Here is a 13,767-nt window from a genome sequence, read left to right on the forward strand (position 1 = left end):
GCCCATGAGGTTAATAAATACTTCTCATATTATGGTGAAGTAGTGCATCCTAATCATTTTAGAAATTAGACTGTCATCTGGTTCACCTTAAATCTGACCCTGTCATCCGGGTCACTTTAAATATGGCATTTCAAGTTCTTAGAGCAGAGCTTTAAATCACACATCGCTTGCTCTGCTGGCTCATACTCATATGAATGAGTGAATGAGGTAGTAAAGAAAATAGTAGAACCAAGAGATAGAGATGGTTCCACTGAGAAAACTGAAGGTGGGTAATGTATTGGAATCAAAGGCACACAATGTTATAGAATAAATACAGTGTGTTTTCCCAGGGTTTTAAGGTACACATATAGTGTGGCAATGGTATGTTGTCAAAAACTTCTCAGGATCGTGAGGAAGCTATGTGGATTGGTACACGCTGTATGTGCGAGGAGTCTTGGTCTTTGTCGGGCAGGGTCCAGAGAAGGTTCTGTGGAATCTGAAGCTTATACAGTTTGGAAGGTTTTCTTTTAAAATACTACAAAATCAATCATGAAAGTGAATATTTATTTAGAATGATAGGATAATGTATAACAAGCACTAAAATGATGACAACTACAACAAGCAAAAATTCCAAACAAATTATATATATATATATATATATATATGTATGTGTATATATATACACACACACACACACACACATATATATAAATCTACAGAAACACCATTTATATGTAGCTGCACAATCTGAAGTATGATGAAGTGAACATCCAAGGTGAAAGATATGGTTTTACTGAAAATCAAAACATCGAACTTTTGCAACTTGCACATAAACATGTGGCCATGTGAACACATAACAAAAGCCCAAGAGTGATAGTTGTCTCACTCTAAGAGTAAAAATGCAGACAGGTTCATGTTAAGCCTTTAGCATTTAATTTTATGTCAAGTTTTTAAAATAAAGTAGCTCTCCTAACAAACATTTATTCTCACTAAAGTCTTGTTTCAAGTTAGAATAAACACTTCATTGGCTTCAGACTTTAACTTTTAATTGTGTATTTTTAAACACATTTGCATAATTGTCATATCTGGCCAAATGGAGGCTTTCTCTGTGACCCATTTCCAAATTCACAGATTCTGGTCCATCTCCTCTTTCTAGTAGTTCTGGAATGACTTACCAGTTGGCGTTTATATTATTGGAACTAACTGGAACTATTCTACGAAAAAGCCAGATGAAAGATTGCTTGGTTTGAAACAAATGACTATGTATTTGGAGATACAAGACTCAGAACAAAGTGCTTGCATTTTCTACAGTTTATATCAAACAAGATGGGCTCTTAAGCAGTCAGCCTGGACTCATATCTAGAGTAGCCAGACCTTGAATACAATGACTCTAGCTGCCTTCCACATGTAGTCAGACGGCTATATTAAGATACAGTCACTCTTAGTTATGAAGACAGCCAAAAGCCTGTCTGTTTTAAGAAACCATTCAGCTATTAAATAATAGACACTCCCATAAACGGAATTTCAGGGGAGTGTAGAATGAACAATCCTGTTCAAGGCTGCCAAAATTATTTTCTGCATGCTGAGCTGTTATTCACACACATATAGACTGCATGCAGGTAATCCCTTTACTTTATTTTTGAATTCTAGATTGTTTTCTTGCAAAAGCAACTGCAGTTAGCTATAATATATAGCAAAGCATCTCTATCTTTGGTTCTACGCTTCAGAAATATTTTTTCCAAAAATAAATAGGCATGGCAGGAAAAATAATTAAACTATCTTAAGAGAAAACCCAATATTTTATAAAAATTAAGCAAAAATATATAATTGACATTTTTTATACTTTTTTTCTAATTATCTTGCGTAATATCTAATACCAGTGCAATTTTAATATTAAAATGATTGTGCACACTCTATTTAACTATACAGCATAGACACAAAAATGTCAAAAAACAAAATAGTACTTTCCCTTAAAACTCATTCAGGAATTATGCATTCTAAAAATGTACAGGAAAGTAGAACTGCTGAAATATGTTAACAAAATTGACTTTGAAGAAGCATAAGCAAAGGAAATGAATATGTAGTAATACAGATCCTAGAACACAAAAAATAGTGAACACATTACCCAAAGTCTCCCATTTCTGGAAAATATTTATGCGTTAGAGAGAAATGCTCAGAGATCTTTCAAAAGTAATATCTATGAAAGCTTCCTGTTATGGTTTGGACTCTCAGGAGATTTAACGAGCTTCATTTGTTAATGGTTTCCGTCTCTTTTCGAATATGATTTTTGCATCGAATAATTCTCTTTCCCTGTATCCTAGAGATGGCCCTTTTAGATACTTCGCTTCGGCTGCCTTGTAATCTAATCCATCAACAGCAGAAATTGAACAAATGATTGCTTCTGGCAGAAGAACTTCTAGGATAAATTTTATTTTATCATCTCTTATCAGAGTCAGCATTCTTTCATCTATTTGTTTGTAGATTTCTTGTAAATATTTCACCACCTCATCCAACTGATCTTCATCCTCAAAGTATGTTTCAATACAGGGCGTGAACCTATTTGCATTCAAAAATGCTTTCAGCCACCTGGAGCCTTTAGTGCCTTTTAAAATGGCTAGAAGATGGTTCTCTGTTCCCCTTGCATTCACAATGAAGTCCACTAGGTTCTTGTTGGCTCGGTCCCGAGCAGCCTTCATTCGGTCAGGGAGAATTTTCTGGAAGGACATTTTCTTGGTCTGGGAAGTCACAACCATCGGTTCCACAGAATCTTCATTATGCAGCTTTGGAAATAAGTTCCTGAAGGTATCCTGTTTGATTGCTTTCCTAATTGGGTAACTAATGTCAGCAGCATAATACTCAAGGAAAGAGCCTGCAAAAGAACCACAACCTATTCTAACTCTGTAGTCACAAATCAGCGAGATGCACCAGTCAATACTTTCGCTGTAATCCTCTCTGGCTTTATCCACTAGTGCTTGTTTCTCTTTACAATCAAATTTCTTTAATCTTCTAAAAGGCACTCTAATACCTCTCTTTTCAGGATTCATGTTTGCCTCAACAAAAAGCACACTTGCTTTTTTCTCTTTTCGCCTGATGCTTTTTACCACTGCTGGCCAGAAGGGATATTTTTGATATTTAAACCAGACTATCATTCCTGTTTCAAATGAACGTGGCTCATAATGAAAAACAAAGCGTGGAAGTTCTTCATCTTCCTCACTATCATCTAATACAGAAGCGTCAATAGGATTTAGATGCACTGACTTGTCAGAAGCTTGAACTTCTTCCCCACGTTCCTCAAAATCCAGTCTCTGAAGATTTCTTTCATTATTCACAAGAAGGAGTGAGTAATCCAGGACACGATTAGAGGCACTAAGTGAAACCTGACATTCCCACGAACAATGCCCGGGGGATGCCGCAGCACCCATCTCTGATTCCACAATAGGTTGATTCTGGCTGGTATCTGAGCATGGATTCGATGGACCCTCTCCAGGATCTTCAATATTCTCTGAGATGGTAGGGCATTCAGAGGAAATAGCTAGAGTCTCTGGGCAGATGTCCCGTGCGTCCTCTTTCAAAGCTTTGGGCACAGTCAAGATATCTGATGGCAAAGTTGGAGCAAACTTTTCATCTTTAACACATGCACCCTCCTCTTTGATTGTGGAATGAGAAGACATAACTGTTGAGATGTGAATCTTTTTCTTGTTCTCCTTTTCATCATCATCATCTTTTGAAAGTGAAGGAAAAGTTTGGTGCCAGCTGGAGTTTTGTGATGACTTTGTCTCCATTTCACTCGGAATACTATCAGTGGTTGCATGTACCTGTGATTTATCATCATACAAGGAATCATTATTCTCTGAAGATACTAACAGGGATGTTGGATTTTCACTTTCCTCAAGACACTTCAATAAGTCTTCTTCGTGTTTTCGATACTTTTTAGGAGGTGGTGAATCAGAAAGATTTTGTGGTACATTTTGAGACAGTGTAGTGGTCTCTTCTTCATCTGAACTGCTTGCTTGACTCAAATTTGCTCTCTCACTCAGAATATCCAGTGCCACTTTTAGTGACCTTCCATAGGCTGTTTCCTCTTTAGGTGGAGTACCGACCTCTGACTGTGCTGATAGTGAGGAGGCAATGGCTTCAATCTGAGATTTGTTTAGGATCTTTGTTTCTGTGCTTTCCACTTGAATTTTATCATCTAGTGAGAGTATTTGAACTTCTAGGGAAAATGTCTTTTTTCTCTTACTGTTTGATGAAGTCTCAGATCTGGACAAAACTTTTGCTGGCCATAACTGGTCTTTCCAATTGCACAGGACATACTCGGTATCCATTATGATTTAGATTTGTAGACCAAGAAGTTATTATCAGAGATTGAGGTGTCTGGCTATTCTTGTCACTGCTAAGGCAGTTCCTACCAAAAACAATACTCTTACCAAAGCCTCTTTTGTCTTAAAACTACAAAGGTTTACACCTTGTGTGGCCTGTTCGCCTCCAGCTGAAATTCCCAAGGATGCTTGAACACGTTGTTTGAATGGGACAATATGGAAGATACTGAAATAGGGAAGAAGAAAAGTATCAGCAAATAAAATTATTGTGGCAAAGTAGAAGGTGAGCAATTGCAAATAGAGAAGAGACAAAAGAAAGGACAACGCTCAGTGGGGCATCAGACGGAGGAGAAAAATGTAGCATAATGTAAGGTGGAGGATAAGAATTGGAGAAGTGGTTTTATAATACCTCAAATTCAAGAACTTGCCCTTATTACTGCACATGATTATTAATAAGTGAATTTGTATACATGCCAGCAGAGGTGAGAGAGGTTACAATGGTGTGTCAAGGACTCTATTTATGTTATTAGATACTTTGGTAATTTTGTGCCCCTAATGTTATACCTAGGGCAGTAGGACTCTAAACTTAGCATGCATCAGAATCATCTGGAGGGCTTAATAAAACTAGATTTCTAGGCTCTATCCTGAGAGTTTTATTCAGAAGGTCTAGATAGGACCCAACATTTTGTATTTCTAATAAGTTCTCAAGTGATTCTAACGCTACTTGTCCAAGAAGAACTCCTTGAGAAACACTGTTCTAGCTAAACACACAGCTTTATAATTTTTAAGCTATAAATGCTTCCCTGTTCACCCAAGGGCAGACAAAGATAACAGGGTATATATCTCCTGGACCCAGACAACAACACAATGACCTTGTTAAAAACATGAGCTTAGAAGGCAGAGATTCAGAATGGCGGCTATGTTCACTTATTGGAAAGGATAGTTATCAACGATTTCTTGAGAGCCGGACAGCAAGCTAGGACCTCAGGTAGAAATCTGAATAGCCCTTTGCATGATTTCTTCATAGTGGTTTAACACATGAGATTTTTTTTCCCCAAACTAGAAGCTATGACTTTTAATTACAATATATTATGGCTATAGAACAGGGAGCAAAATAAGTTATACCTCAAATTTTCAACCTAACATGATTTTACTATTAAATGTGGCTTTTAATTTAAAATGCTATGGCTGCAGAGTAGTAAGGAAAATAAATTATACTCCAAGTTTTCAACATGTTTTTAATGTAAAATGTTTCATGAAATGAGAAGAGCCTTACCCAATGTCACGTGTATCGTGGAAGGTCTGGCCCTGTGATCCAGTTGTCTTGATTCTCACTCCAAAAGGAGACAGGCTGTCCAAAAGGAGACAGGGAATGAAACCAGTTAAGTGGAAAAGGCATAAATAAACTTCCCTACCAAAACTTGAGCAGGTGTGCCATTCTGAAACACAGGAATGAGATGAAATCTCATCTGTAATGTAGACACCATGTTTATTTTCCTTCTTGTTCTTATTATTTTAAATTCTCTCTTTGTGATACACTTATATTATTTGGTTCATGCTGAAATCATCTCTCTCGGGAAAAGTGTGAGGTGAGGACAAGAGAGAAGGGAAGTGACAATCGCCTTCTATCTACTATGAGCCAGACAGTAGATTTTGTTTGAATCTTCACATCAGTCACCATGTGGATTTTTCCTTCTTTACACATATAATTTTTTCAACAGAATTTTAATCACGCTCTACATGCTGTCTCATAGTCCACTAATAAAAAATATGTCTCATTGCTTTTTTTGCCTACATCATAAAAATAGTTGCCTGGAGAAAATTTAGGAAACCTGGCAAGCGCCATCTTGTGACTAGAACCAGAACTGCAGCCTCCCCAGGAGGTATAAGCCAGGCCTCAATCACTATCAGATCCTTCTTATGAGAGAAGGGTGGGAACTACATTTAGCCAGCCAGGAGCCTTCCAAGGCTTCTAGAATTTTCTATTCTAAATTCAAGGGTTTTCTTGTGTAGGACAATAACGGGATCATAATGTCTTCAACTACAATGTTTCTGGTTATAAAAACATCCAGAAGCTTATTAACAATTGAAAAGATGCAGAAAGATACATGCAAATCAAAGTACAACTCTATACAAATAATCCCTATGAATATTTTCTATATTTCTAGAATTTTGTTACATGTATATATGAATGCATATCATTTCAAATCAACATCAGATCTCAATTAAGAGCACAGTTTGGACATCATTCTACATAAACATTTTCCACATGACCTTTTATGAATTACTTAAAATGAGGTTTTTCCCACATTTGCAACATTTTATCTCAATATTTTCCCTGATGATGTAAAACAAGTAAATGAATAAGTATATATTAATAATATTTTAAATAGAGAGCAGTAAAGCTAGCTTTGTCTTTCCAACTATGCAAATACAAAATCCCACATTTGGTTGCATGTACTGTAGTAGCATACATATGTTTTACTAACATACATATTTATTTTTAAGTGAGATCATATGATAAATACTATGCTATAATTTGCTTTTTTCACTTTATACTATTTCTCAGACATTTCAAATCACTATATGCAGAGGTTCATGTTTCTAGTCTCCAGATATGTAGTATTCTATTGTATGGTTACACTATGCCATAAAATATTTTAAAAACTGCTTATAGAAATAAACCAAATCCTCTCTTCATCTCACTCTTAAACTTAAAATATATAGAAAACTGGTTCTTGTCGACCACAGTCATACCTGTGGTCTGAAAGAATGAGTTGCAAGGAGGACACACGCAGGGCTGTAGCCAACACAGCAACCAGGCTACGCACTTGATCAGGTCCAGGAAAATTTCCACTATCGGCAAAAGACAAGGGGGGTATGTTTGCATGTGTGTGTGTGTCTATGAAGGTTTGCGTGTTTGAAACAAAATGGGTATGTTGTTTCAGCTTCATTTTTATTTCAGCTTCATTTATTTCATTATAAAAATAATCATGGGGAAATTTACTCTAAAGATGCTGAAACAGGCTAAAAGATAATATCAAAATAGTAAACTAACCACCCAGAAATGCTGACTAATATGGGGGTTTATTTTCTCCCAGATTTTTTCTAATCACACATATATACATGCATATATATGTCCAAGTGTCTTCACTGAACTACATATTTGCTCCCCTTTCCATACTCATGTACAGGTGATACATACATAGTCTCTCTATGTGTCAATTCACAGGAGTATTTTCTCCCATGCTGTCAAATATTTGTATCTGTCATTTTTCTGTGTAAATTAATAAATGCTTAAAAATTCAAACAGAATGTTCAGAAACACAAACACGGAATGTAAAGTCAATAAATTAGCATGAATGGCCATGCTGCACTAAAGTCTTAATATAGAGGCTGTAATCTGATCACTCCTTCTCTCACTGTGGAGTTTTAAAGCATTGAGAGATACAAAAATTCCAAAAGATTAATTTTTTCAAAATGCCATCAATTCTCTGAAAACCACACACCCTTCCCACCACTCCAAGACCACTGTCCCTATTTTTCTCCTCTTTAGGGCACTGAGAAGTCTCTAGAAAATAACTAGCTTTAAGACAGCCATTACCTTGAAGCTTCTTGTCAGCTGCAGCCTGGTGAAATGCAGCCCCTCCCCCAAGACCAGCCAGGCACAGCTCACATCCAAGCTTCTCAGAGAATGCTCCGCCCCCTCTCTGTGATGGGAAAGACAGAAGGCCTCTCCCTGAATCAGAGGGGGGAGAACTGCCCAGTTAAACTGCTGAAGTATTAAGGGTAGAAATGTTCATTTTGAAAGAACTTTAAAGAGAAATGGCAACAAGTGTCTGTTTAATTTCCATTCAAATTTTTAGGGTGTGCGATTTCTTGATAAAAAGAGGTAGCAAATCACTTTATTAAAAAATAAAAATCTAGTTTAAAATATTCCTTATGTATCTTTTCCTTGTCTTCTCTGGCATCTTACCTCTGCAGGTAAATTTAAAAAACTCAGCTGGTCAAACTCCATTAAAATAGCTCACTAAGTATCTGGATTGGGATTGCAGTAAAACTGTACATTATTTTAGGGAGAATGGCTTCTTTATAATATATTTTTTTTCTGTTTCCAGGACATGGTATGTCTCTCCTTTTATTCAGTTCTTCTTTTAAACACTTCAGGAAAGTAAACACGGATATTTCTGACTAGAGGCTGAAAAATCACTGATTTGGCAGGAAAGTATCCATTTCACATAACTTCATCAATAATTGGCAATTCCTTCTTCTTATATTTTGCTAGTATTTTTCACTCAGGCAATTCAATGTGGGGAAAATTAATTTTTAAATATTTACATGTCTTTATTTGTATGTCTGAAATACATTTTGCAGATTTTGTTCACTAAAATTCTCCTGTGTTAACTTTAAATTTAGATTTCTGATTTAACTTAGAAAGCCAATTTTAAATATCATTAGTGATAATTTTAAGAATGAAGATATTTGGGGATGAAGTGCTTTTTTTGGCCTCTGTATCATATAAGATGTAATACATATTTTAAAAATCCACTTTTATATAAGCATTAATATTGGAACAATAAATACCAATAAATTAATGAAGATTATCTCTAGGCTGGTGTACTATTGAGGGCTGTAAGAATTACAGTACATGATGTTTTGTGCTATAAACAACCCCTAAATCTCAGAGGCTTACCCACAAAAGCTTATTTTGCTGATGTCAAAATTCAGCGTAGGTTATCAAGCGGCCAGAAAGGGGGAGGGTTCTCTGTTCCAAGCAGTCATTAAGGGACTCAAACTTCATCCATCCTATGGCTCTACCATATTCTTTGGCCTTGAAATCCTCCACTGCATTCTTTGCACCTGGCTAGCCATCTTATGAAGAGGGAGGTTGGAGACCCTGTGGAAAGTTTTAGGGGCGAAGTCTGGCAAACATCACTGCTGGTCACAGTCAACTAGCTAAAACTGCCATAGAGGCTGGGGAAGGTAGTCTCCTATAATCCAGGAAGAAAATGAAACAGAGTTTGGTGAACACGTAGCATTCTCTTTGCCACAGGAAGTTTTCCCTTTTGATTTTTTACAGACTTCTGTTATTTGTTTAATGCTTTTTTACAACCATGTATCATATTTATAATGACTGAGACAGAAACTTCTAGTTGCCCCCCTCAAATCCACTCTGCATTCTTTCTCATTAGCAGGACCCCAGCTGCATTGAGAGTGGCAGTGCAAACTCTTAAAATATTACTTTTCCCAGACTCCCCTACTGTAAGCCATGGCTATGTGATAGAGTTTCATGTCAAAGAATATAAGCAGAAATAGTTGTGAATATTCTAGAGAAGGTACCACCAAAAGGGGCAAACAGACAGCTTGGGCTTTTTTTCACTTTCCCTCTTTCTCTTGCTTCCCCCCTAGAATTTGACCATGATAGAATTTGGATCAAGAAGTGACTTAGAAAAAGGATGCAACTCACTAGGGATGGAAGATCCTGAATCCTTGAATAATGTGACCACCTCATTCCAATCACTTTAACTTAGTGAAACAATAAACTTCTATCTTACCTAAGTTACTGTGTTTTCCAGCCTCTCTTTCTAGTAGTAGAACAAAATAGCTGATGTTACAATCACCAACAGAAATAATATCATTCTTATTACAGAATTAATCTTTTCAAAGCTTTCAAAGGATTACTATATAATTACTATATTACTATATTAATATAGTAATATTATATATTATATATATAATATATATTATATATATAATATATATATAATATATATATAATATAATATATAATATATTATATATAATATATAATAATATATTACTATATTAATATAATTAATTACTATATAATTTAAAGAGGATTATCAGGCCAGTGTAAATACGGCTTTATATAAATGAAGATATATTCAATTATATATTTTATAATGTAATATTTCTTATACTTTCTTCTCATTTCATATGTTTGGAAAAAACCAAATGCACATAAAGTATGGTCATTACATTAAAACTATACTTTTTTGCATTTATTTAGTCTATTTTCTATATTGTACATAAATCAAGAAATGCTACATCACCTCACCATTTTCCAAGCAAAATGCAAAGGAAAAGATTTTATTCCTTGGATAATATTTTATATTTCACTGTTGTGTAGAAGGAGAGGGAGAAGAATGATAACCGATAATAATAAATGTTAATACTACTACTATTATTATAATGAAGATAGATAATAATTATACATATAATATCTAATATCTATAAAAGCTTCCTATACGCCAAGCACTGTTCCCAGCACTTCATAGATTATCTCATTTAACAATCAGATACTTATTTCATGGAGGAGAGTCTTATAACTGACTCATTCTGCATAACAATAGTAATATTATTAATAATGATGACAAAGATGATAGAAGGCAAAAGCGTTTCTTACCATGTGCCCGGCACTTTGCCAAGTGCTCTTATACACCATTTCCCTTGATTCTCACAAAATCTTGTTAGGTGGGTATTATTAGTATTCCCATTTTGTAGATGAGGAATTGGAGAGGTTAATAAACTTTTACAAGGATATCTAGAGGGTATTTGGCACATGGGATTTGAATTCAGGTACTTTGACTCCAAAGTCCTCACTCCAATTACTAAGATCCACTGTACCTATCTCATTGCAAGTGGAAAATGCTCTATCAGTGTGTGTTGGATGAATGGGTGAATTAATCAATGCATTTGAAATAGTTATGGATTGGGAATCACTGGAACTTAAAGGAGAATTCTGTACCTGGTTCTGCATCTAAGTTAACATAAATCAGTCTTATATAACATAATGTAATTATGGGAGTGAGTGACATCCCATCACTTTTGCCAAACTCTGTTGATTACAAACAAGTCACATTTCTTTGTGTCTTCTTCAATTTCTTTAAGCAATGTTTTATAGTTTTCAGTGTAGAGATCTTTCATCTATTTGGTTAAGTTTATTCCTAGGTATTTTATTCTTTTTGCTGCAAATGTAAATGGGATTGTATTCTTAATTTCTCTTTCTGCTGCATCATTGTTAGTGTATGCATTCTGTGCTCTTGGATTGGAAGAATTAACATAGTTAAGATGTCCATACTTCCTAGAGCAATCTATAGATTCAATGCAATCCCTATCAAAGTTCCAACAACATTTTTCACAGAAACAGAACAAAGAATCCTAAAACTTATATGGAACAACAAAGGACCCCGAATAGCCAAAAGAATTCTGAGAAAAAAGGGACAAAGCTGGAGGTATCACACTCCCTGATTTCAAGATATACTACAAAGCTACAGTAACCAAAACAGCATGGTACTGGCACAGAAACAGACACACAGATCAATGGAATAGAATTGAGAGCCCAGAAATAAACCCACTTGTCTATGGACAGCTAATTTTCAACAAAGGAGCCAAGAACATACAACAGAGAAAGGAAAGTCTCTTCAAACAAATGGTGTTGGGAAAGCTGGACAGCCACATGCAAAAGAATGAAAGTAGACCACTATCTTACACCATACACAAAAATTAATTCAAAATGGATTAAAGATTTGAATGTTAAGACCTGAAACCACGAAACTTCTAGAAGAAAACATAGGAAGTATGCTCTTCAATATGGGTCTCAGCAACATATTTTCAGACAAGTACCATGTCTGACCGGGCAAGGGAAATAGAAAAAATAAACAAATGGGACTGCATCAAACTAAAAAGTTTCTGCACAGCACAGTAAACCATCAACAAAACAAAAAGACAACCTAACAATTGAGAGAAGCTATTTGCAAACCATATGTCTGATAAAGGGTTAATCTCCAAATATATAAAGAACTCATACATCTCAACAACAAAAAAAACTAACAACCCAATGAAAAAATGGGCAAAAGTTCTGAACACACAATTCTCCAAAGAAGATATACAGATGGCCAATAGGCACATGAAAAGATGTTCAACATCATTAACTATTAGGGAGATGCAAATCAAAACCACAATGAGATAGCACCTCACGCACGTCAGAATGGCTATAATTAACAAGACAGGAAACAAAAAGTATTGGAAAAGATGTGGCGAGAAGGGAACTCTCATACACTGATGGTGGGAGTGAAAACTGGTGCAGCCACTATGGAAAACAGTAAGGAGATTCCTCAAAAAATTAAGGATAGAGCTATCACACAATCCAGCTATTGCATTGCTGGGTATTTATCCAAAGAACATGAAAACATGAACGCGTCAAGATACATGCACCCTTGTGTTCACTGCAGCATTATTCTCAATAGCCAAGACTTGGAAGCAACCTAGGTGCCCATCAAGGGACGAATGGATGAAGAAGATGTGGTATATATACACAGTGGAATACTACTCAGCCATAAGAAATGATGAAATCCAGCCATTTGTGACAACATGGATGGACATTGAGGGTATTATGCCAAGTGAAATAAGTCAGAGGGAGAAGGTCAAATACCATATTATCTCACTCATAAGTAGAAGATAAAAACAACAAACAAAAACACAGAGACAGAGATTGGATTGGCTGTTACCAGAGGGGAAGGGGGGAAGGAGGAGGGTGAAAGGGATGATTAGGCACATGTGTGTGGTGATGGATTATAATTACTATTTGGGTGGTGAACATGATGTAATCTATGCAGAAATAGAAGTACAATGATGTTCACCTGAAATTTATACAATGTTATATACCAATGTGAATGCAATAAAATAAAAAATAAATTAAAAGAAAAGGAAACAAGTCACAGGTTCTGCCCACAATTAAGGGGAGGAAATTATACAAGGCAGTGGGTCACCTAGGGTGTGTCTGAAACAATATTGTATTATTCCTTTTATATGACATTCTCAAAAAGAAAAAAGTATAGTTATGGTGACAGGTAGGAGGAGGGTGTGACCATATAAGGAGAGCACAGGAAGTTGTGGGGTGATGGAACTCTTTAGTATTATGACTGGTAGTGATTATATAAATCTATACATGTGTAAAATCCAAAGAAGTGTATCCAAAAAAATCATATATATGACACTTTACAGTATAATTTTAAAAGTTTAAATGAAAAAATTTAATAACCATTACATAAAAATCTGTAAACATAAGCTTTAGAAACCATCTGCTTCTTCCTAAAGCATATTTAATAACAAAAATAACACCCATACATACATTATTAAAAGGCACCAGTTTCACTTCCACTTAGGAAATAAAAAGCCACAAGAAAATGTCACCCATAACTTAATAATGATAAAAATGTAGATAATCTACAGAACCATAACATTCCTTGAGCCCATCAGAGAACTGAATTCCAAAGGATGACCAGCCCCTTTAAAGAGGGACATACGTACTGTTTTATCTTTGGCAAAGCATGGAGACAGAGGTGGCTGTCATTCAAGCAGGTAGTTTGGATTATCTGGTGTTTCAGACACTTATACACTCACTGCCAAGTTCTTTTTCATAGTCCTTAACCAGAAGTACATAAAC

The 13,767-nt window shown here is 35.6% G+C and overlaps 1 protein-coding gene across 15 annotated transcripts in view; it reads right to left on the reverse strand.

Annotated features, from left to right (window-relative positions):
* Window positions 1–526: 526 nt before the first annotated feature.
* Window positions 527–13,767, reverse strand: part of PWWP3B (PWWP domain containing 3B) — a 29,253-nt gene continuing 16,012 nt past the window's right edge. For 12 of the 15 annotated variants that reach the window (XM_087426918.1, XM_087426919.1, XM_087426915.1 and 9 more), the window contains 2 exons: window positions 5,575–5,649; window positions 527–4,524 (listed from right to left, as the gene is read on the reverse strand). In XM_087426918.1, the coding sequence (XP_087283044.1) occupies window positions 2,217–4,304 (2,088 nt within the window). In that variant the 5' untranslated portion in view covers window positions 4,305–4,524; window positions 5,575–5,649 and the 3' untranslated portion in view covers window positions 527–2,216. Of the gene's footprint in view, window positions 4,525–5,574; window positions 5,650–7,055; window positions 7,155–7,902; window positions 8,009–8,991; window positions 9,196–13,767 lie in introns of all 15 variants that reach the window. The other 3 variants (XM_087426912.1, XM_087426913.1, XM_087426910.1) reach the window with 3 other exon arrangements.

Source organism: Ceratotherium simum, chromosome X, assembly GCF_057802395.1.
Source record: "Ceratotherium simum simum isolate JZ-2026a chromosome X, ASM5780239v1, whole genome shotgun sequence".
In the NCBI taxonomy this organism is placed as follows: Eukaryota; Metazoa; Chordata; class Mammalia; order Perissodactyla; family Rhinocerotidae; genus Ceratotherium; species Ceratotherium simum.